Source organism: Orbicella faveolata, unplaced genomic scaffold, assembly GCF_042242905.1.
Source record: "Orbicella faveolata isolate gen_17 unplaced genomic scaffold, um_ofav_v1 contig_2, whole genome shotgun sequence".
Lineage (NCBI taxonomy): Eukaryota > Metazoa > Cnidaria > Anthozoa > Scleractinia > Merulinidae > Orbicella > Orbicella faveolata.
The window spans coordinates 30233947-30256603 of NW_028301547.1; the positions used below are offsets into that span (position 1 = coordinate 30233947).

Here is a 22657-nt window from a genome sequence, read left to right on the forward strand (position 1 = left end):
GACAAAATAAATATGTTTAAGAAGGGAGGGGTGGTGTCAGCTCCTTCAAGTTTTCTTATCCTCAGTGGTTGCAATATGTGGACTCGAGGGTTCTGTAAATTAAACATTCTTCAAAACATAGGAAAAACAAAACCACAAATGAATAGCGAGGTAAAGAGAGCCACCGCTAACAAATAACTTTGTTTATTATTCAAATGAGTGATTCAGAGAGAAATTTGTCCCTTTTTGCGCTGCATTTCCTAGAAGTATTTTTAAGATGAAGGAAAATTTATTGATGAAAGAAAATATAATTATATAGGAAATGATTGCATGATATATATGAATTTATTAAATGGAAAAAAAGAAAACATAACAACCTCCTAAATTGAACAAGAAGATCTGTCAAAAAAAACAAAACAAAAAAAAACATCTGCCAAAATAGGACGACGATAAAACGATTATTTCTTTTTTCAATTATTTCTTTTTTCGCTCAAACTATAACTGGGTTGAACGTAACTGACCGGTTTAGCAGATCTGTATTTGTTGAAAAACAAAATGCCATAGAAAGGTTTCTCTTATCTCTCTTATCGTAATGTGATATTGTTTGGTTTCATGAGATTTTGAAGTATATTTAATTTCACAAATGATGCTGTTAAAATTTGCATTTCATACCCCAGGGTGCATTTGTTCAAAAAAACACAAAAGACATTTCTCTTGTCTTGTTAATGTGATATTAATGAGGAGAGCAGTCTCCCCGCTATTATTTCCTTTCCCCGGAGCAGTATAGGTTAACTATAGCGGGCAAGCTGACCATAGCACTTAACGATACTAATTAAAAATTTAGAGGATAGAATTACTGACAGAGTCGTTACAAGTCAGTCCGGGATGGGACAAATACTGACGCGAAGAAGGAGCACTCGTTACAGAACAACGAGCCATACAACAAATCTTACAGATGGCTAGTTTGTGCCTGACTCAGTTGGCCATTGCGGCTATCAACATTATCTTTTTGATCTTATTTGTGGCTGCGAACACAGACTTTTGTGGAAACGTTTTTGAAACTCAAGTCGGTAAGTTAACACATGTAAACTGTGAAGAACTGAAGTCTTAAGCGCCACGTCATGCATGAGAGTTGGCCATTGCTATAGCTTTGCCTGGATTAAACGATCTTGGACGTTCGGTGACCGCTTATTTTCTTTAGATGGATCATTTTCTCTACCAATTTTCTACGTTCAGCGAAAAAATAAAGAAAATCTATCGGCTAGAAGTTTGAATTTTTTGTAAAATGCGCCATTGAATTCCGTTCTTTTTAGTTCTACGTTTATATGTGCGACGGTTTCAAATGCCTCTTGAAGGGTTAAGTTTTGTGAAATCGCTGGCAACATTTGAATTTATTTACGCAACAGACCCACTTCTATAAATTACGACTAAGATCCTTTTGCCTCCGTTGACTCACCTTCGATATTCTAAACTATAAACCTCTGTAGACCATGCTGAATTACGTGCGCCAACTTTTTCAAAATCAGGGTAGTTTCCACACGCTTTATCTCTGAAACGATATCGGTGACCCCCAATTTTTTTTTTTTTTTTTTTTTTTTCATTTCTGACACAAGTAACTCACTATCTGACCGCAGTAAAATTCACAGTTCACTCTTGGATGAAACAAAGAATCAACTCACATTGCTCCCTATGGCAATGGTATTACGTAATCTTTAAGGCTTAGTTATAAAAACACCCAGGTTTTTGCAAAGCTGAATATTTTTAACAGCCCTTAACCTAATTTTTTATATATTTTTATTTTACTCGGAGAACTGTCCACATCTAAACTGATTCGTTCTCTTTTCCTTCGACATGATACTGTACATTGACTGACAAAATATTTACTTTCTTTCTGCTTTCAGACCATGTAATACTTGGTCATGCCATGGACACGGTCACTGTTCTTGATGAGTTTGAATGTCAGCTTAAATGCATCGAAAATAAAAGTTGCAAGTCGGTTAATGTTCATCCAGATGGCAACAACGCACAACGACGCATTTGTGAGCTAAATAACAAAACCCGACAGATGAAGCCAGGAGATTTTAAATGGAAGAAAGGATCTACATACTATGGCTCTGTTCAGGTCAGTCGAATTAGTTGAAAATGAACTACCGTTCAGTTCACATAACCTAGTTTAGTTAAGGTTACAGAATACCTTCAGGGGTGTCTCGCGGTTAAGCGGTAGATACCTAAACCCCTATATCAAATTAAAACTTACAGAGCTGGCTATCAAACTATACCAAGAATTTTGAAATAAATGAATTGTCGAATTTTTCACGACCACCAAATGCGAGCACCCGAATCACCTTTCGAAAGCTACACGTCAAAGCGAATTTCGTTTTTCGCCAATTTAATTTTTTCCTCGGTTTCAGGGCCCAATGCGCTAAGAAAGCGTGTCTGCGTTTTGCCATATTCAATCGCAGTAAAAAGTTACAGCACATTTTCGAAATAGGATTTAAAAAGCTGGAATGATCGTACAAAAATCGCTCTCGAAGAAAGAACATTTCAAAATTAACAATTCGCAGACAAGTTTACATGTTAAATTATATTATAATAAAGTTTCCATATAACGCGCGCACTGATTGGCTGAAAGAGCGTGCTTTATCAGAGAACAGAGCACGGGTTGATGACCGTAAATATGGCTCGCAGAGACCATTGTTAGCAACAGTAGTGTTAAAACTGTACTAAAATAACAAGTTTTGCTAGATTCCCGCGTACAAAGCACGTAGCGAAATAAACAAATTCTCAACCTAAACAGTGCTTCGATAAAAGACATTATATTTGTTACGAAGGCAGAAATTATACTTAAGAAGTAAAACAACGGCATAAAACAACAAATGAACTGTCTCAGTTTACGATGAGAAGCTTTATTTTTGTAAAAATACTCAATTGCTCAAACAACACTTACATGTAGTGTAGTAACGCTCGTTCTCCGGTCATCTCAGCGCAGTGAACCGACGAGTGGTCAGTGCAAAGCTTACTCTGATATTCTCTTCTGTGCTCGGAGTAGAACAAGTGGGAGCCGTTTAGTCTTTCTAACTTTTACGCTAGTTCGGGCAATCTTGCTGCATGCGGCTACAAGCCGTAAATAACTGTAGCTCCTTTCAAATTCTACTCGACATTTTGCATTTTCATCCGCAAGCTTTGAGCTCCGCGTTTCGTAATTTCCACTGGAAAAGTGCACGTTTTCATGGGCCACAATACGACCGGATTCCTCTGGACTATAAACCCTCACCTGCCTTTAGCCCCCCCGTATTTAAAATTAAACTTAAAAGCGAACTTCGAAGGCATCGTTCTTCTATCGAAAGCCGCTCAAACTACTCGAAACTGAAAGCTTAGCTGAAGTCCAGTTTGCGATTGACAGTTGTCGCATCGTTAGCCAATCAAATTATTTGAACAATTCTAACAATGGTTGTGATTGGCTTATTTTAGCGTGCTTTATCAGAGAACAGTACACGGCTGACGCCACTTTTGCTCGCTTGGAAAATAAAGTTTGGTGTGAAAATTCAGCCAAATGCGTAGGGAAATTATCGGATTCTTTATCATAAAACAAATAAAGAAGCCTCGACTGTGCTCTGTTCTGTTGTAAAGCACTTAGGAAGCGGTAGAGCACTCAAGAAGTAGGGAAAAACACTCGACTACGTCTCGTATTTTCCCCTACACTTCTTTCGTGTTCTACCCCTTCCTGCGTGTTTTACAACAGAACAGAGCACCGTCGAGGCTTCTTTATTTGTTAACTAGCTACTGTCCAAATTTGAAGGCAATTGAACAAATTTTTTTTGAGTTAGCACTCTTTAAAGTGTCTGCTACAAGCGAAAAAATTTATTCGAGAAAACAACGCTAAGAAAAATCTTCTGCTTCGCAAACAAACTCCACCCACAAACGCCGTCAACTGGTTTCTCAGATAACTGAGCCAATCAGTGCAGGGAAAGTTTACTATCGTTAACCTCCTGGTGAAATTTACGCGCGAAGCTCCAAAAAACCCGTTGTGTTTCGCAATACGCTCAAGATTAAGGCGCCGAAGGCGGAGAGATAATTTTTCTGTAGCTCGGTTTTTCTCGAAGCTGGTCACTCTGGCAAAATGGGAAAGACGAAAAAGAAGACGCACGCTAGAGTGGCTGGGCGAAGAAAACAAATAAAAGAATGCGCGGCGGAGCAACTGTGCTTGGATGATATTTCAATGGATCTCAGTGATCGAGTCCAACGATTCGTCGATATCGGACTCATCAGAAGAGTCTCTGTCAACATCCCTGTTATTGCTGTCAACTTCCCAAATTTTTACAGGACCTTTCTTTTCTCTTACCTCGAAATTTTTGCCTACCTTATACGATAGCTATGGCTTCATTATATTTGCGTGACGAACTTTCGCTTTTTCACTCACTGATGTATTTTCATTCGTTCTTCGCTATTTTCGCTTTTTCGAACTGGTCTATGTTTTTAAGGTGGTCTATGTTTACTTATAACTTGATAGAATTACACCTAATAGTCAATTCGTGACATCCGTACAGGTAATTCCCGCGAAAATCGTCTCGGTTGATTGCATACGCGCCATAAGGCTGTCAATCAAGAGGTAAACTTTTACTTCCGGCGAAAACGTAAAACCGCCATTTCTCCGCCAATAGTCTTTTTCAAATTATTTTTTCAGAAATTAGAGATTATTCTTCGACCACTTCTTTGACCCAAACATCCAAATTTGAAGAAAATTGCCGACCTGAACGTATACTGTAACCTTAACTTGACCCGCGCAGAGTGATCTTTGAGAAAAATACAAGTGCTGGATCGGCTTGAATGGTTAAAAAGAGGGAACATAGACTTAAATAAAACGATTAGGTTATGTTAATAGATCTTGCGGTAACTACTTAATTTATCGACCTGGTTTCTTTCATATCTTCACCCAACACAGGCCTCCTGCGTCGATGTTTCCCGTGAGCACAAACAAACGAAGAGCGGAGAGTGTCATCCAGGATACAAGGGGAAACAATGTGAAAAACGTAATTAGTGAAAATTTGTCTTGCGACGATATTTTGTATAATTTGATAAAGCATTTTGAATTTTGCTTCAAAAGGTTCCCTCGTACTGCGCAGTGTTTGTAAGATTATTATTTTAGAGTAAATTTAGTGATGTTTGCGGAACTTTAAGAATGATTTCCCTTTTGCTTCAAAAGAGCATAAAGAGTCTTATTTAAAACAAAACATTTAAAACACGTTCTGTTTCTCGTAGCTATAAAAGGTTTGTATGCCAATCAGGCTGGTCATTCCTGTAAGGACATCCGGGACTCAGGAGACTCCAAAGGAGACGGCGAGTACTGGATCGACCCTGAGAAGAGTGGAAACCCTTTCAAGGTTTACTGTGACATGACAACTGACGGAGGTAAGTTAACGATAAAATGATATGAAAGGCCAAACCTTCTAAAATTCTAGGAAGATGTGCACAAAGCCCCCACAGCTTCCCGCTCTACTTAACAAAATGAGACCAGCTTTTTGTGCGTCTGTCTTCTCATTGCTGATAAATTGGGTCGAAACATTGTCAAAGTATCTGTGGATCCACGAGGCTTTGTCGAGAAAGAAAACAAAAGACGAACTGAAATAAAAAAGAAAAAAAAAAGAAAACGCTAGGTTAAAGTGCGAGAGAACCTGAATTTCGTTTAGCCAAAATGATTTCGAAACCCCCGCGAGACGTCGATAACTCTTTAAACATGCAATAAGTCGTAACTAAATTTCAAAAATGGAAATTTGTAACTAAGCTATACTCCATCTGGAAATTCTTGAAAACCCGCTGAATTATCGCCGAGTCCGGTCCACTCGCATCAGATCAGTTCTCAGAATACAACAAAATAATTATTCCACTCATCGAGATCCACGTCAAAATTTGACAAATACATGTTTCTCTGCGGCCTTACCGTTGAATTCAATCTGAAGAAAACGTCATCTTAAACTAAGCTCCAATTTATATGCAATTTGTCGGTTATAATCGAGAAATAACAGCATTAAACACGCTGTGAAAGTTTGGTAAAATTGTGAAGGTCCACGCGTGATGGCGTCATGTGACTGTCTGTGCTCTTATTGACCATAAAAACTAGTCAAAGAGCGTTCAACAATTGGATGATTTTCTCTTTTAAAAAAAATTCCGTCAAGATCTGATTTGTCCGTTACACAAGGAACATTTAACATGCTGTGAAAGTTTCACGATCCACGCTTTATTGTTTGATGTAATTAACGATGAAAACGTCACGACAAATATGACCTCTATTGTGCAGCAGTTTTAGAGCATTTGCACCTACTAACCTTTTTGTTGTTGTCGTTTTTTTCTTTTCGTGATAAAAGCGAATACAGTCCTCAACTGCTTTGATTTCCTCACGTGACCACTGAACTTCGTTTCATTTTAGGAGGTTGGCTTCTTGTCTCCAACGTTGTGATTATTAGTTCTTCGTCCCCACAAATGTCAGTAAAGACGTCATACCGTGAAATCAGCAGTTACCATAACAACCAGACTTTTCTGACCAAGAGTGCCATGAATGAGCTCAAAACACACATGCCTTTCACTCAACTGAGATTCCACTGCAGTAAACAACAGGGACGTACGTTCCACGTGACCACGGTCGCTAACAGCACTGGTGAAGCTGTAGTCCAGTACTTCAGCGGTCAGACGGATGTCCAGCCTGATGCCTGTGGCTCGTTTGTTAGAATGGAGACCGACAACTCGGGATTGGCAGGCGTTTGCGATGATTGGGGATATAATGGTGCGAGCCATTACGTCGGCAAATGGGGGCATGCTGAAGATCAAGATAGATTGTACTATGCCAGTGCTTTTGTAGCGTCTTTATATCACTGGCTGCTGGATCCAGATGGCTCAAGATGGGAATGTGATGACTATCTCGTTGGAGTGTCTCCTGGTGATTTCTGGAAAGTCTTTGTTCGTTAAGATCCTGGTCCACCGATTGCTTATAGCTGGACAAACGTATTTATCTAATCTTCGATACATGCAAAAATAACAAATTTAAGTTAAATAAAGGACCTTAAGGTCATTCCACTGAAATAGAACCGGCACTGAGATTTTTGTCAAACTTTGGCTACTGACTGTTCATATTGTAGGAACTTAAATTTGGAAATAAAAATGAGGGGTCCCCATGTTCGTTTAGGAGCAACAGCACCTTGTTTGTACCATATAAATCCTTACAATAGCACCATGATTATAGTCACGATTGCTTGCTAAAATCACGTTTCCGACAATTGTTTCTTGCTCGACACTGAGAATTTGCCCATTTTTATTTTACATAGAGAAATTTATTACTCAATTCAACGCAACATAAAAAAATTATAGGTCACCGTACTCGTTTTCGAGAAAATGACGATTTAACTCTACGGCGAGGTCCAGCCGCAAAAAAAAAGCCGCCATTTTTTAATGCACGCGCGCTAATTACGCGTGAAATTATGCGCAGTAGGGATGCGCAATGCAATACTGGGAAGTGACCTTAGGGACCTTTTAGACAGTTATCAGCTTCTATAGAACGTCTATAAACGCAGGAAGTAACACCATCGTTAGAAAATCGAAAATGAAAACCCGATCGAAAATCCAATAAACAATGTGTAGCTCAACAATAAAATAAAACAAAACAATTGTTTTATGGACAAATTAAATGTTCATTATAGAGGGATTTGCTAAAAACTCTAAATAAACCAACGTTAGCTGAGCAGCGAGCTCGCAACATCGCTGCCTCGATTTTTAGAACAATCAAGGGTCCTAGCCCCGCCTGCTTGCGTGACCTAATACAACTTAGGAATTCGTCTTATAACTTAGAGAGACACGCACCGTTACTATAGCTAACTATGCCTATGTCCATATCTATTATAAAATAAAAGGTTGTAAAATAAAATGCTTTGATGTTCTATGATCTTTTTTTTTTTTGTCGATATATTTGTTCTTATCATAACAGTTCATCTTCTCATGTAACTCTCCTGTCTGTCATGAATTAAATAGGCAAAATCCGTTATGGTGGATGGTAATAGCGTTATATTGTCTAGTTTTACTTTCATTCCCTTTAGAACTAACTGTGATCATGATCAGTGGTTTGTCTCGCTTAGTTTATTTTTTCTATAAAATAACTTAAACAACAGGCTGCCCAAAATTAAAAATCAATGATATGTAAGACACGCTGCGGTGACAAACATGACAAAACAACGCATGTCGTAAAAATTATGGTTTTGTACTTGACGTTTTGTATGCTACAACATCAGAGACCGCGTAGAGGGAGGGGCTAGGGGAGTCTTAGCGAACCCCCGCCTTCCTCCACCTCCACTTTCTCACAGTAAAAAATAAATAAGTAGAGCAAAACATGATATAATACAGCAAATTGTTATGAATATTATGCAGCTAGTCTTGTATGTGCCTTGACGGGAAATTCCGTGGTCAGATATACATACGTGGACGAATTATTGAAAATCATCATCAGGAGCCCATCACTAGGAGCATGCAGCTCCTATACTAAGGTTATGTCACGGCATTTTTACAGACCGGTCTAGTTTTAGGCTTCTTTTCCGCAAAAATAGGTCAGTTCCGGTCTACATGAGCGCGCATCGGTAAGGTACACAATACATGTTTTTCTTTCTAATCTTCCGCCGAAATGATGATGTCAGTTAAAAATTAAGTCCCTGCTTGTGATTGGTCACTGACGTTTCTGCGGGGGTCTGAATTAGCGTTAAATTCCAACTAAGAATGCATTGGTCTGTGAAAACGCCGTGACAGGAATATGGGGTAGTTGCACGCTCCTAGTGATGAGCTCCTGTCACCTTTGATTTTTGTCTTCGGGCTTAATTTAAAACAGCGGCAGTGTTCCCACGCACATAATTTCTCAGAATAATTGTTCAGAGGACAAGGATGTCAGCTGTTTGTGGTGAACGAGTAGTTTATGTCCTACGGAAGATGTGAAACGATGTAAGTTTGAAATCATTCTATGACGCGATTTTACTATAACCCTCCTGACACTGAGAAGCGAACGCGTTCACCGAAGGAAAATTGAAATTGAGGAACCGTCTGTACCATTGTTACGTTGCTTCCTATTGTTTTCGTTCCCTATGCAAATCATGATATTCCTACGGGACAACTAATTTACATTTTGCGCGCATATCCTTGTACTAATTTAAGAGCTACGGTTTCGTTATTTTTAAAAATTAACTAGCTAATCCGTTGGAGCAAATTGCGCATCGCGTACGTATCCAGGATCTGTTCTATTCCTACTTTGTCATTCTGGTGGAATTTCTGTAAGTCGTGTTTGTTATGGTTTTCTTATTTCTTTTGCCTAGCTTCATTCACTTATTATTGTTGTATTCATTTTCTATTTGCTTGCATTTTTTCCTAGTCAAACTTTTATCCGTGTAAACAAATAAAGTCGTACGATGTTTGAAGCTCAGTGCTAGTTTGGTTTCTTCTCGAATAATATTATGGCGAAACAGCGGTAACACCGTCCACCCTAAAACATTCTAGAAATGATACATTTTCGGAAACTATTTAAACGCTTCATGTTCACACCGTTTCCGCAGCGTTTTTGCCATTTACCTGAAAACGCCCTCGGTCGTCGCTGTCGCCTTTAATCTCCCCACCCACACCCCTCACCCTCCCAAACTCAGAACGTTCCTGCGCGCAGGCCATGACCCATATCTTTAGAGGTGACCGTTAAGATAAATTACAACTAAATTTAAAATGTAAAGTGAGAGGCCGATATTATAATGGCAAAAACTTGGCGTTAGTTGGTGATTGTGTCACCCTACGTGAAAGCATTTTCCAGTTCTAATCCTACCACATTCTTAAGTTTTTTAAAGAGAGCACAAAGAAATTGGTGAAAAAAAAAAACTGCAAAATTAATTTCAAACTCCGATATGTAGTTATGGAAAGCAAGAAAACTAAACATCCACAAACAGTAAGGTCTTTAAAGACGAAAGCACCTGCATGGCAAACCAAACCACGACGGAAAAACGTCAATTAAGTAAGGTTAAAAGCCGATATTATAATGGAAAAAACTTGGCATCAGTTGGTGATTGTGTCACCCTACGTGAAAGCACTTTCCAGTTCTAATTCTGCCACATTCTTAAGTTTTTTAAAGAGAGCACAAAGAAATTGGTGAAAAAAAAACTGCAAAGTTAATTTCAAACTCCGATATGTAGTTATGGAAAGCAAGAAAACTAAACATCCACAAACAGTAAGGTCTTTAAAGACGAAAGCACCTGCATGGCAAACCAAACCACGACGGAAAAACGTCAATTAATGGCGAGAAACGTCATTGTTTTGAGACTGAAGTATTTTCGTTTATGTCTTTTCTTGTTAATTTCAAAATGAGTGATTTCTCATTGCAGTGCCAGCACACTACCAAGCAAGGAAATTTCATAACTGAAGATTATTTTAAATGTACTTTCAATTTTTTAGAAGCAATATTAGTTTAATTAGGTTTCACTCTGATAACGTATTCGGGCTAGTGTGGACAGGTCCAGCCGACTAATTGACAATCCCACATAGCTTTTCTGGCCTTGACAACTCCATAGTTTACTTAAGTCTCTATTTTCGTGTGAAATTTCAGGCGGTAAAATTCGTCGGCAGCTGGGCCTTAGCGACATCCTTGCCAGGCCTGATATTCACAACAGACATATTCCACGAAAATACGAAACTATTACAGGCCGATATCCTATTGACTACAGCGTTTTAACCACCAAATGTTTCGGGCTGCATTTGTTAGTTTCCTTCATGATTAATACACCGTTTGCACTGTTTTTTAGCGTTAGGTAACGTTGAATCGCGCTAAAGGAATATCTTTGGGTCACTGATTTATTACAATGTTATTAGCAGGGGCGTTACAGTGGAGAAAACTTCATTGTGCAAAGTCGGATTTGATTTTGAATTTAAGGCCGGCTGATAATTTTTTACACTTATACAGTGGCAAGAGTACTTCTTTAGCAGAGAAAGTTTGTAATTGTGTAACGCTTCACCTCTTATCTCTTATTGCATTTCCTGCATTTCATGTTTTGTGGGACCTCCTAGTTTGTTCATTTAGGGGGTTCGTGTTTAAGCCTCCCCACCCTCACCCTCACTCTCCTCAACTCAGAACGTTCCTGCGCACAGGCCAGTAATCATATCTTAAGAGGTGACCGTTAAGATAAATTACAACTAAATTTAAAATGTAAAGTGAGAGGCCGATATTATAATGGCAAAAACTTGGTGTTAGTTGGTGATTGTGTCACTCTACGTGAAAGCATTTTCCAGTTCTTATACTGCCCCATTCTTAGCTTTTTTTTGAAGAGAGCACAAAGAAATTGGTGAAAAAAAAAAACTATTAACTTAACTTTAAACTCCGATATGTAGTTATGGAAGCAAGAAAACTAAATATCCATAAACAGTAAGTTCTTTTGTGAAAGAGGAAACCACCTGCATGGCAAACCAAACCACGACGAGAAAACGTCAATTAATGGCGAAAAACGTCAATGTTTTGAGACTCAAGTATTTTCGTTTATGTCTTTTCTTGTTAATTTTACGATGAGTGATTTCTCATTACAGTACCAGCACACTTTCAAGCAAAGGAAGTTTATAACTGAAGATTGTTTTAATGTACTTTTAAATCCTTAGAAGCAATATTAGTTTATTTGGTTGGTGATACTGAAATCCTCTCATTAGGTAAACATAAGCGGCAAGTTACATGATATCAAGATAAACATGAAGATTAATGGAAGCCTGGAAGCATTTCAAAAGTAACAAAATTAAATATCCAATATCAGTCACAAATGTACATGAATAGGCATAAAAGGGCTCAAATTTACAAAGCAGTGGTACAAATTTAGGTGTCAACCTTCGTTTCTAGACGAAGTTCTCACCACAGTATCTCTATGGCTGACTCTTGCCCGACTCAGTTGGTCATTGCAGCTCTCAATATTCTCCTGGGATTCGTATTCGGGGCGGCAAACACAGACTTTTGTGGAAACGTTTTTGAAACTCAAGTTGGTAAGGATACACCTGTAAATTAAGACGCCTCTCTTTACTCCTATTCAGTCTTTTCAGTTCGCATTCAAAAGAGTTTTTATTTCCTTTCTTCTTTTAGACCATGCCTTACTTGGTCATGCCATGGACACGGTTACTGTTCTGGATGAGTTTCAATGTCAGCTTAAATGCATCGGAAATAACAGTTGCAAGTCGGTGAATGTTTATCCCGATGGCAACAATGGACAACGACGCATTTGTGACCTAAACAACAAAACCCGACAGATGAAACCAGGAAATTTTAAATGGAAGAAAGGATCTACATACTATGGCTCCGTCCAGGTAGGTTACTTCTAAGTTGATGCAACATTTTTATTCTGCAGGCAAAACTGCATGTCACTTACCATGTTGAGCAAACAAGAAAATTTTATTATTTATAATTTTTCGGAGGTATACTCAACCAGAAAATTGGAGAAAAAGTACTAATAGAACAGATAGACAGCTTTTTGACCGATTCTAATCCAACTTACAGGTTTCATGTATCAATGATCTTCGTGAACAGAATGAAGAAATAAAGACTGGCCAATGTCATCCTGGATACAAGGGAAAACGCTGTGAAACTCGTGAGTTTTGGAAATTTCTAATTTAGAGTCAGGGGTTGACAGTCCAAAATATCTTAGCGGACCTTTTCAGACGGACATGTCCGCCTTTACGAGTAAGAGTAGAATAATAATCAACCAGAAATGATTGGTAGAAAGGAGAGCAGGTCAAAGTCTCTCTCCTCCGCAGAGGTTCAAAAAGTTCGACATAGATAGCCGCCGTACGAAATTCGTGCACACGCAAAGTCGAATGGATCGACCGTGCGCCTGCACTCATATCGTTCAGCGGATTCTACCCCCCCCCCCCCCCCGAAAAAAAAAGCTTTTGAGGCTCTGCGGAGGAGAGAGGGTCAAAGTATATTACATAGTTTCGTTTGAATTCAGAGTTTCTTTCACTGAGTGGTCGAAATCACAAGTAAAAGATGGGTGGGCTTAACAATTCCTGAAAACATCATCTTTTGTTTTGTAGCAATCAAAGGTTGGAATTCCAATCAGCCTGCTCATTCATGTAAGGACATCCGGGACTCAGGAGACTCCAAAGGAGACGGCGAGTACTGGATCGACCCTGAGAAGAGCGGAAACCCTTTAAAGGTCTTCTGCGACATGACAACTGACGGAGGTAGCTTAATGATAATGAAAAACAATATTCTTTTGGGGGGAGGGGGGGAGAGGTGAGGTGGGATTTTGGGGATTGCTAGTTATCTAGGAAAAAATGGCCGTTTAAAAAACTATGTAGAAACATTTTCTCATATTGAATCAATGAATGTACTATCTTTTTTCAAAAAAGTATTTTTCTTACTTGTTAACCTTTTTTCAGTTCGTCAGGGGCGTAAAGGAACTAAACCAGCCTTTCCCTTTCTCATACTGGTATTATTTGTGTCATGCACTTCTCCCTGGTTCTTATTGAATTCATAATTGATAACTTTTACCTGATCGACATGATTTTTAGGAGGCTGGCTCCTTGTCTCCAACGTTGTAATTGACAGTCCTTCGTCCCCACAAATGTCGGTGGAGACGTCATACCGCGGAATCAGCAGTTACCATAACAACCAGACTTTTCTGACCAAGAGTGCCATGAATGAGCTCACAACACACATGCCTTTCACTCAACTGAGATTCCACTGCAGTAAACAACAGGGACGTACGTTCCACGTAACCACGGTCGCTAACAGCACTGGTGAAGCTGTAGTCCAGTACTTCAGCGGTCAGACGGATGTCCAGCCTGATGCCTGTGGCTCGTTTGCTAGAGTGGAGAATGACAACTCGGTACTGGCAGGAGTTTGCGATGAGTGGGGATTTGATGGTGCGAGCTATTACATCGGTAAATGGGGACATGGTAGAGATCAAGATAGATTGTACATTTACCCTGCACTTCAAGCATATGCTCATCACTGGACGCTGGAACCAAGTGGCCCAAAATGGGAATGTGATGGCAATTGGTTGGACAAGGTTGAAATGTCTTCTGGTGATTTCTGGAAAGTCTTTGTTCGTTAAGATCCTGGTCCACCGATTACTCACAGCTGGACAAACGTATTTATCTTATCTTCGATACAAACAAAATTAACAAATTTAAGTTAAATAAAGGACCTTAAGGACCTTTTAGACAGTTATCAGCTTCCATAGAACGTCAAAAAACACAGGAAATAACACCATCGTTAGCAAATCGAAAATGAAACCCGATCGAAAATCCAATAAACAATGTGTAGCTTAACAATAAAATAGAACAAAACATATCTGTTTTATGGACAAATTAAATGTTCGTCCTAGAGGGATTTGCTAAAAACTCTAAATAAACCAACGTTTATATAACTGGCTGCTGGATCCAGGTTTGTCAAGATGGGAATTAATGTGATGACTTGTACGTTGGGGTGTCTTCTGGTGATTTCTCTAAAAAATTTCTCTAAATTTCTCTTTGTTCGTTAAGGCCTTGGTAAACCCATTAGTTATAACTGGACAAACGTATTTATGCAACCTTCAAAACATACAAAATAACAAATTTAAGTTAGATTAAGTTTTTCAATCGGAAATTTTGTTTTGCATGTGGATCGTTTGCAAGAATAGAAAATGGCAACTCCAGATTTTCAGAAGCTTGCAGTCAGTGGGGATTGTGGGGAGTTGGTAAATGACGCCTTTCTCGCGTATCCAGTGAAAAAAGACTTTTTGATCATGTTGCATATGTACCAGTCTTGTATCACTGGGTGCTGAGTCCAGGTGACTCAACAGGGGAATGTGAAGATTATCTCGTTGGTGTGTCCTCTGATGTCACGGTATGTGTTTTATTCAGAAGTATATGCCATATTAGGTGATAGGAAACGAATGATTCATCTATAAATTTGGTGGTAAAACAGGGGGAATTTGTATCCATAAGAATTGCAAGCACACTGGTTAGAAACATAAAGGTTGAACATCTTGTTTATGCCACAACTTCTCGACAGTAGATCATGAAGTTCCGCCAACCGCTCGCGCTTTGTTATCATTACCTGGTCTCAGATCAAGATTTCAAGAAATTCTGCGATAAGACTGTTATTTTTAAAATAAAGTATACCTGTTTACATGAAGTGGTTTTGCTGGAATACTTACGCCAAAACTTGATGGATGCAACAACAAAAAAAATAAAAAATAACTGTAATCAATTGTTTACTCAAACTTCACGTTTCAAAATGTCTTTTTCTTGAAGTCAGGTTCGAACGCCTTCCAAACTAAAATGTGGTGTTCCAATTTGATAAAATTCAGAGTAAATACCAAGAACCACTTCAAAAATGGCTACTTTTTCGGTGTAAAATAGAAACCTGTCTCGGAGAAAAGTTATTTTTACGTTGCAGGCTTGGAAGTTCCGTTGGAAATGAGTGCAAAATTGGCCTAAAGTGAAACGTGGAGCTTAGACGGAAGTCTATGATTGCCATTTAATTCCAAAGACGATTTTTGCAATATACTAAGAATCTTAAACTGGTGTTAAAACTCAGAGGAAAAGTTTCCCTGTTTGCAAGGAATTAAAAAATTCTTCCAAGCAATTTCCTATTCTTTATTTGAACTGAAATGTAATGTTTAAGTCACGCATAAGACACCAAATGATTTTTTTGAATTTCTCGTCTCGAGAGGTACCTCCATAGAAAACGATTCAAAATTTCTGATCCCCAAACAACACAAGAGAGGATTCAAAATTTCAAATCCCCTAAAGAACACTAGAAAGGGTTCAGAATTTCTGATCTCCCAAAGAACATTAGAAAAGGTTCAGAATTTCTGATCCCCCGAAGAACACTAAAAAAGGTTCAGAATTTCTGATCCCCCAAAGAACACTAGAAAGGGTTCAGAATTTCTGATCCCCCAAAGAACACTAGAAAGGGTTCAGAATTTCTGATCCCCCAAAGAACACTAGAAAGGGTTCAGAATTTCTGATCTCCCAAAGAACATTAGAAAAGGTTCAGAATTTCTGATCCCCCGAAGAACACTAGAAAGGGTTCAGAATTTCTGATCCCCCAAAGAACACTAGAAAGGGTTCAGAATTTCTGATCCCCCAAAGAACACTAGAAAGGGTTCAGAATTTCTGATCCCCTAAAGAACTCTAGAAAGGGTTCAGAATTTCTGATCCCCCAAAGAACACAGGAGAAGATTCAGAATTTCTGATCCCCTGCAGCAAAGCCAGTGTTACATCCAATGTAGCCACATTAAATCATAACATTGAAGACAGGGTTCAGATCTTGCTGCCTGCCTGAACAATGTCTAATCAAAATAGTTTTTCTTGATAACAATATTCAATTAGAAATTTTATACAAATATAGCATAATTCTTAACAGATTCCATACACAGTCTCAGATTATACTGAGAGAGTGATGAAGAACAAGTTTCTTCACAGCAGTCCATTAATATAAGTAACTGTAAACATCACACATTGTATTACAATGATCTATGCACTTCAAAATTACAGTAGCTGTAAGTCTAAAAAAACAATATCAAACAGTACCTAAGAGGATAGGAAAGTTCAGAATTGACCAAAAAAGTGAGATTACTCAAACTGCACAACTGTAGGCATAAATGCAGACTCCACTTCCTCTGGCAGAATTAGCTCACCTTGTGTGAAGGAAAAATTTCTAACAATTTCTGTTTAACATGGAAACAAGGCACCTCACTGTTATCAAACAAAAAGAGCGTTCAGGAACACTGCAGTGCATTACAGGGATGACAATTAAAGACTGCAATTTACATGTACATTTAAATTTGCAGTTGATACATTTAAGTGGGTCAATGTACTCTACATACATGTATACAGTGTCCTCCAAAAACCTGTTGTCATATAGCAGCGGCCATGGACTTTAGCTTTGCCCAACATGTTTTTACATCTTCAGTCTAACTTTTTGAGTGGGCTACCAGTTCATTCACACTTCAGTTACGCAACCAGTTTAACCATGCTCAAAGGAGAAGGGTGTGGGTAAAATTGTTTTTATAAAGACCTGACAGATATGGATGCAAGTATTGCAGCTAATGCTACAAGCAATTCTATTCTTTCTTTTTTAATTTGGCACACTCATCTTGGAGATGTTTCCTGGTAGCTGGCAATAGTTTGCTGTCCTCAGTTAAAGAAACCCTCCCAAAAACGATCATATCTTATTACTAGTTTATTACTAACTTCATGCTACTTGCAACTATCTCATTCCTGGTTGACGGATGAAAATCTCTATCTTTTTCTATCCAAGAGGTTTTGTAGATAGAGGATAGCTATCTTTGGCATGGCTTAAAGTTAACTAATATCTATCCATCAGATAGTTAGGAAATAGATAGACTAGCTAAAAACTAGCTTCCTGTATAGATATTCAACAGATACTTAGATGGCCTAGCTATCCACTAACTTGTCTATCCAAAAACCACCACTACTGTAGTAAGCCAAAAACTATCTGAAGTCTAGTCCTTATATTGAACAATAAAACACTATCCCATCTGAAACCTACCTCTGCTGTAGTTAGTAAAAAGATAGCCTATCTGAAAACTACCCATCACTCATATCGCACTGTGATAAGCTACCCAAAAGCCAGAGATAGTAAAAAGATAGCAGCCAATCTAAAAATTATCCATCACTCATGTACACGTAGCACTTTAATATTAACCTAGCCAAAAGCTTTCTTAGTCACAGGTGGTGAATATATAGCTAACTATTGAAAACTCTTCATTACTCATTTTATATTGAACTTTGATACCTGCTCTTCAAATCCTAAACCTGAGTGAAATCTCTGTATTTACATAGGAAAATGTATAAATAACTCATAGTTTTATTTAAACCTGCTACAGTTGTACATTAAAATTTAATACCAAAAACCAGGCACATCCAGATGCAAAAGGAGGACAAAATCTGCCTGAAAATGAGTTTCCATTATGTTGCGATTTATCACAAAACTTACTTAAATTTAATATATATCTTTCAAAAATCCTGTTTGAAACACTTCTCAGCTACTTAAATTGGAGTCTAGTAAATGTTTACATTCTTCAGTAAATTTTCATGAAATGTAAACAGATTTCGTGACCGGAAAAGCACAAAATATTCTTGAAATGAATTTCAAATTTCAATTACATTAATTTCTTCATGAAAGTATTTTTTTCAATTAATTTTATCCATGAATCATGTGTTTTTCAAATTATGGTAAGCCTTATGTACAAATTTCTGGAAGTGGTGAAAAGTAATTTTCCGTAACCTAGCTGTGAATTATATCTGCTGTTCTAAATAACCTCTATTTGCATAATGAAATGCCAAATTATAAAAAAAACCTTTGAAATACTGCCCAATTAAAGAGAACTTCAACCACCCTAATGAAAATAACATCAGTCTTTTGCAACTCAAGTAATAAGTGGCAAACAAAAGGTCTTGATAATGTAATATGCACATCTAACATAACCTCAAGAGCACCACCATCAACCTGAAAATCAAAAAGGTGAAGGATGTTGCTTTTTGATATCTTGTGTTTTAGTTGTTGTATAATAAATACATGTATGCCCACTTGATCCTAGACAAGATATACACTAGCTATATGAAGTATATGTAAACTACATGAGAGAGCTCACATTTATTGCACTTATTGTACTTTTACAATGAATGATTTTCCCAACGCGAAATTGTTTGTATATTGTTGTGTTGAATACAGTTGCTTTCATAACTCCTTTAGGAAATGAACATTTGCATTCACGAAATCAACAAGACTTAACAGTGTGTTAAAGCATCTGCATCTTCTGTAATCTTCCACGATCAATTTAACCGGCCAGAACGTTTCCAGTATTTCAAGAACCTTCACAAATTATGCAAGAAAATCAGTTTACCTTGGAAAGCTGCAGGGACCATAAGCTTTCTGTAAACCTGACGAGTGTAAGAGAAACCGCCAGCTGCTGGCAAATAGTTTGATTGCCACACTGTTTTGCCGACGAAACTTCATACTTTTCCACCTTTACTGGGATTTGACTCAACTGGAATAACAACGGACATCTGTAAACAATTTGTGACTGCTTTCCAACGTAGAGCAAGGCTATAAAATAACAGAGCTTTGTTATCGAATCCTAACAACATTCACCACGATCTTCGCCCGCCATTTTGGTGTTTCCGGCCGATCCCATAATCCTTCGGTCAATCTGATAAATGAATACTTTTGACCAGCAGATTCCCTTTCTAAAGGAGTCGGTTATTTGCGCGCAATTTCGAATCCAACATTGTCAATAGCAGCAAGAAACATGGAATGATTTGTCCAAGTTCAAATGAGTATCTTGATTGCTTCGGTGAAAGAAAGGCAAGTCGCAGAAAAGTAAGTATATCATAATTGTTGCTCAACATTATAGTTAGCTGCTCAATCTTTGAATCGAAATCAATGTTGTGGCTGAAGAAATTTCGTTGTTATATTTATTTCGCGATCACTGAAACACAAGAAAAACGTTTGTTCTCCTGATTTTATTAGCACCCGTAACAAGGAAATTATTCACACGCATTTCCTATGTATGAAATGCTTGCATAATAGCTTGTTAGTGTGCTTTTTGAAGAGGTAACTTAAAGTTTACACTGAATTGATTTGAAGCTACAGATCACGCTCGATACACTTCACTACCGCATTGCCTACATACTGCTCTTTATTCTTTACAAAAGAATACACTCCCGATCAATTGATTAATGAAAAATAATGTTAATTCTATCGCTATTTATAAAAATATTTAGCTTCAATTGCTTCATTGCAGAGCAGAGGGAAAAAAAAGGCAAGAATAGCGGCCGTCAATCCGAAACGAACACATTAAAGCAGAAACGGAGGTGGCGCAGACGGCAGCTGAGTCCTGATTAAAATTCTTGTTATCTTTGATGTGAACTTTAAATAACATCTTGTAATTCTGGAGCCTAAATTCATATCTTTTTGAATTGAAAATAAAACCTTTCACTGTCCGGCATGAAACTGCAATTTTTGTCTCGATCCTTTGGCGTGGTTTTAAATCGTTATAAATAATGACCTATCTGTGAATATTTCATTTGTGTACTTTTCTGATGCCCTTTGCTCTGTGATCCATTTTGTCTGTAATGTGTTTAAAGTTACTATCCAATCGTTACTTTTTAGCTATCAGACATCTAGTTAATTTCTTGTGAATTATAAATAGACGGCTATTTCTGTCCTGTCACCTGATAAGGGGGATCAGAAATTCTGAATCCTTTTAAGAATTATAGGTAGATGACCGTTTTGTTCTGATAAGTTATGCAGTGGGGGATCAGAATTTTTGAATCCCTTTAAGTCATGTGGGATCAGAAATTCTGAATTGTTGTAGAATTATAAATCGACAGCTCTTTCTATCGTGTTGGCAGATTTGGTGGGGGAGGGGTATCAGAAATTCGCAATACTTTTAGAACCATGAACAGATAGCCGTTTTTGTCCCGTGAAGTGATGGGGATCAGAAATTCTGAATGCTTTTAGAATTATAAGTAGATGACTGTTTTGCTCTGACGGGTTGTGGACTGGGGATCAGTTTTTTGAATCTATTAAAGTCTTGGGGGATCAGAAATTCTGAATCCTTTTAGAATCATAGATAGATGACCGTTTTATTCTGATAAGTTGTGGGCCGGGAGATCAGAAAATCTGAATCTCTAAAAAAGGAAAGCGCGATGGGTGCACGATCTTTTTTACATTAAATTGTACATTTTGGTGAAATTGGATGTATTGTCCCTGGCGGACTCAACTGAACACTTCTTTTTCTCCTTCCAATAAGCCAAAACCAATCGGAAACACAAACTTTTTCGGCATCAAATACCAGTACCCTTCGGAATTGTTCCAAATTGGAATGCCACATTTTAGTTTGGAAGGCGTTTTCGGCTGTGGGTCTTCCACAAAAATTAAAACTGCCGATATTGAACAAATAATAAGAATTAATTAAGAAAGAATTACCACAACACTGAACAATTACTATAATAATAATAATAATAATAATAATAATAATAATAACAATAATAACAATAAATACTAGCAAGGTAGTATGAATATTAGTGAAGATATCACAGTAAAAAAATCAAACAAAACTAATAAAAATATATTCACGCTGACAAAAATTTTAAATTTAAGATATCTTGATTTAATTTGAAATGTTTGTATATTTACCATAAATTATTCAAACAACAGGGAAATTAAAATTAATTTAGCTTATTTACATAAATTTATTTTACAATGCTTCCCGAATTATAAAAATGGATATCTTGGTAGATTTATCGGCCATATTTTTGGCATCTCCACTGTGAATGAATGAATGAATGAATGAATGAATGAATGAATGAATGAATGAATGAATGAATGAATGAATGAATGAATGAATGAATGAATGAATGAATACTTTATTGAACCTCCCCAATTTTGACATTGGAGTTTAGCAAATGGCCATGGCATGGCTTTCCAAAGTTGCTCAGTCCTTTTCAGGGACCCAATCGATTTGTTGCACTCCTGCCTCAGTCAGACAAAATATTCCAATACCATAATGAGTACCGCGTGCTGAGTTCCTTTGTAAGAACACTCTCTGCCAAATTTCACCAATTACTTGTCAGGCTCCAGAAAACTTTGATGACCCTGGCAGTTTAGACAGTGAATCGAATCTTTTTAGAAGGTTGTTACCATGGTTGATCAGACCACCAGAAAATACACCTTTCAAGCTTTCAGTAGTTTCCACCTGAGACATTACAAATGCCCACAACGACATTTTCTCAACGAAATACTAGAAATTAATATATCGATACCGGACACACTGGTCTTAGCCATTTTGATTCTCACAGTAAGCCTTGCGCCGCTAGTTGGTTTCCATGTTTTAAAGAGACGAGACATCGGCCTGTGCCACGATAATTCGAGTTCTCTCGCTAAGTGTTCACGAATGTAGATTTATTTCAAATCACCCGATAATAAATTACTGTATTCAAATTTCGGACAGCATTAGTTTGGCGATTTGCTTTCTTTCTTGTTTTTTGTAAACGCCTGTCGAAGTAACATAATCATACCGCGTGAGTGCGAGTAGCTCGCGTGAGCTCGCGTACACTTTAGTCACGCGGCCAAACTAAGTCGCGTGTTCCAAACATTCGCCTGGCGGCCATGTTTACTGAGAGTTGACAGCACAATTTTTTTGTACCTTAGCTTTCGTTGGTAACAGTAGCGCCGTCCACGAAGCGTATAGGATGATGTGAATACCTGGCTTCGTTAAATGTACGAAAAGGATAGATAAACATTATGCTTCAAGTTGGTTCGTCCAATTACGAAATTCAAACGTTTACAGTTGGTCCAATGTGGAAGTAAAATGCATATAATGATTTTTGCTGGAGAAATCGCCCACTTTTGTCACTCTTTTACACTGGGTAAGTAAAGTATTTAAAGAGTAGACTCAGTTCGATTCAATTGACTTTGGATGACCATATTTTTACTGCTCAGTGTAAAAGTGACTAGAAAGAATTAAGCCTCGACCCAGAAATATCTTTCTGTTTTTTCAACTTAAGGCGACTTTAGGCGACTTAAGGTCCCAAAGTAGGTCTCTTGCAGCTCGTTTTCCCACAGCATTCCATTGGTTCTCCCTCCTGTCTCTCTATGTTATGTTTTCTATATCTGAAATTTCGT

At 37.9% G+C, this 22657-nt stretch overlaps 2 protein-coding genes and 2 long non-coding RNA genes across 5 annotated transcripts; 3 read left to right on the plus strand and 1 right to left on the minus strand.

Moving 5' to 3' along the window:
* Positions 1-22: 22 nt before the first annotated feature.
* LOC110063984 (uncharacterized) lies at positions 23-8008 on the plus strand. Of its 2 annotated transcripts, XM_089290784.1 has the most exons (5): positions 23-1049; positions 1881-2105; positions 4574-4588; positions 5239-5388; positions 6404-8008. In XM_089290784.1, exons 1-5 carry the CDS (start codon positions 935-937, stop codon positions 6937-6939), a joined length of 1041 nt encoding a protein of 346 aa, XP_089146910.1. In that variant the 5' UTR covers positions 23-934; the 3' UTR covers positions 6940-8008. The 2 variants fall into 2 exon arrangements, with proteins under 2 accessions (XP_089146910.1, XP_089146909.1); XM_089290783.1 differs by lacking the exons at positions 23-1049; positions 4574-4588 and adding an exon at positions 4922-5009 and having other exon boundaries at positions 1533-2101.
* A 4068-nt stretch (positions 8009-12076) lies between these two features.
* LOC110063891 (uncharacterized) lies at positions 12077-15195 on the plus strand. The gene is made up of 4 exons (XM_089290782.1): positions 12077-12315; positions 12506-12596; positions 13042-13191; positions 13522-15195. The coding sequence occupies exons 1-4, from the start codon at positions 12118-12120 to the stop codon at positions 14064-14066; spliced, it is 984 nt and encodes a 327-aa protein (XP_089146908.1). The 5' UTR covers positions 12077-12117; the 3' UTR covers positions 14067-15195.
* Positions 15196-17064: 1869 nt separating this feature from the next.
* LOC149112777 (uncharacterized) lies at positions 17065-19155 on the minus strand. The gene is made up of 2 exons (XR_016207569.1): positions 18873-19155; positions 17065-18475 (listed from the first exon to the last, which is right to left on the minus strand). It is a non-coding gene; the product is annotated as an uncharacterized LOC149112777 (long non-coding RNA).
* A 47-nt stretch (positions 19156-19202) lies between these two features.
* LOC149112778 (uncharacterized) lies at positions 19203-19987 on the plus strand. The gene is made up of 2 exons (XR_016207568.1): positions 19203-19348; positions 19773-19987. It is a non-coding gene; the product is annotated as an uncharacterized LOC149112778 (long non-coding RNA).
* The last annotated feature ends 2670 nt before the right edge of the window (positions 19988-22657 follow it).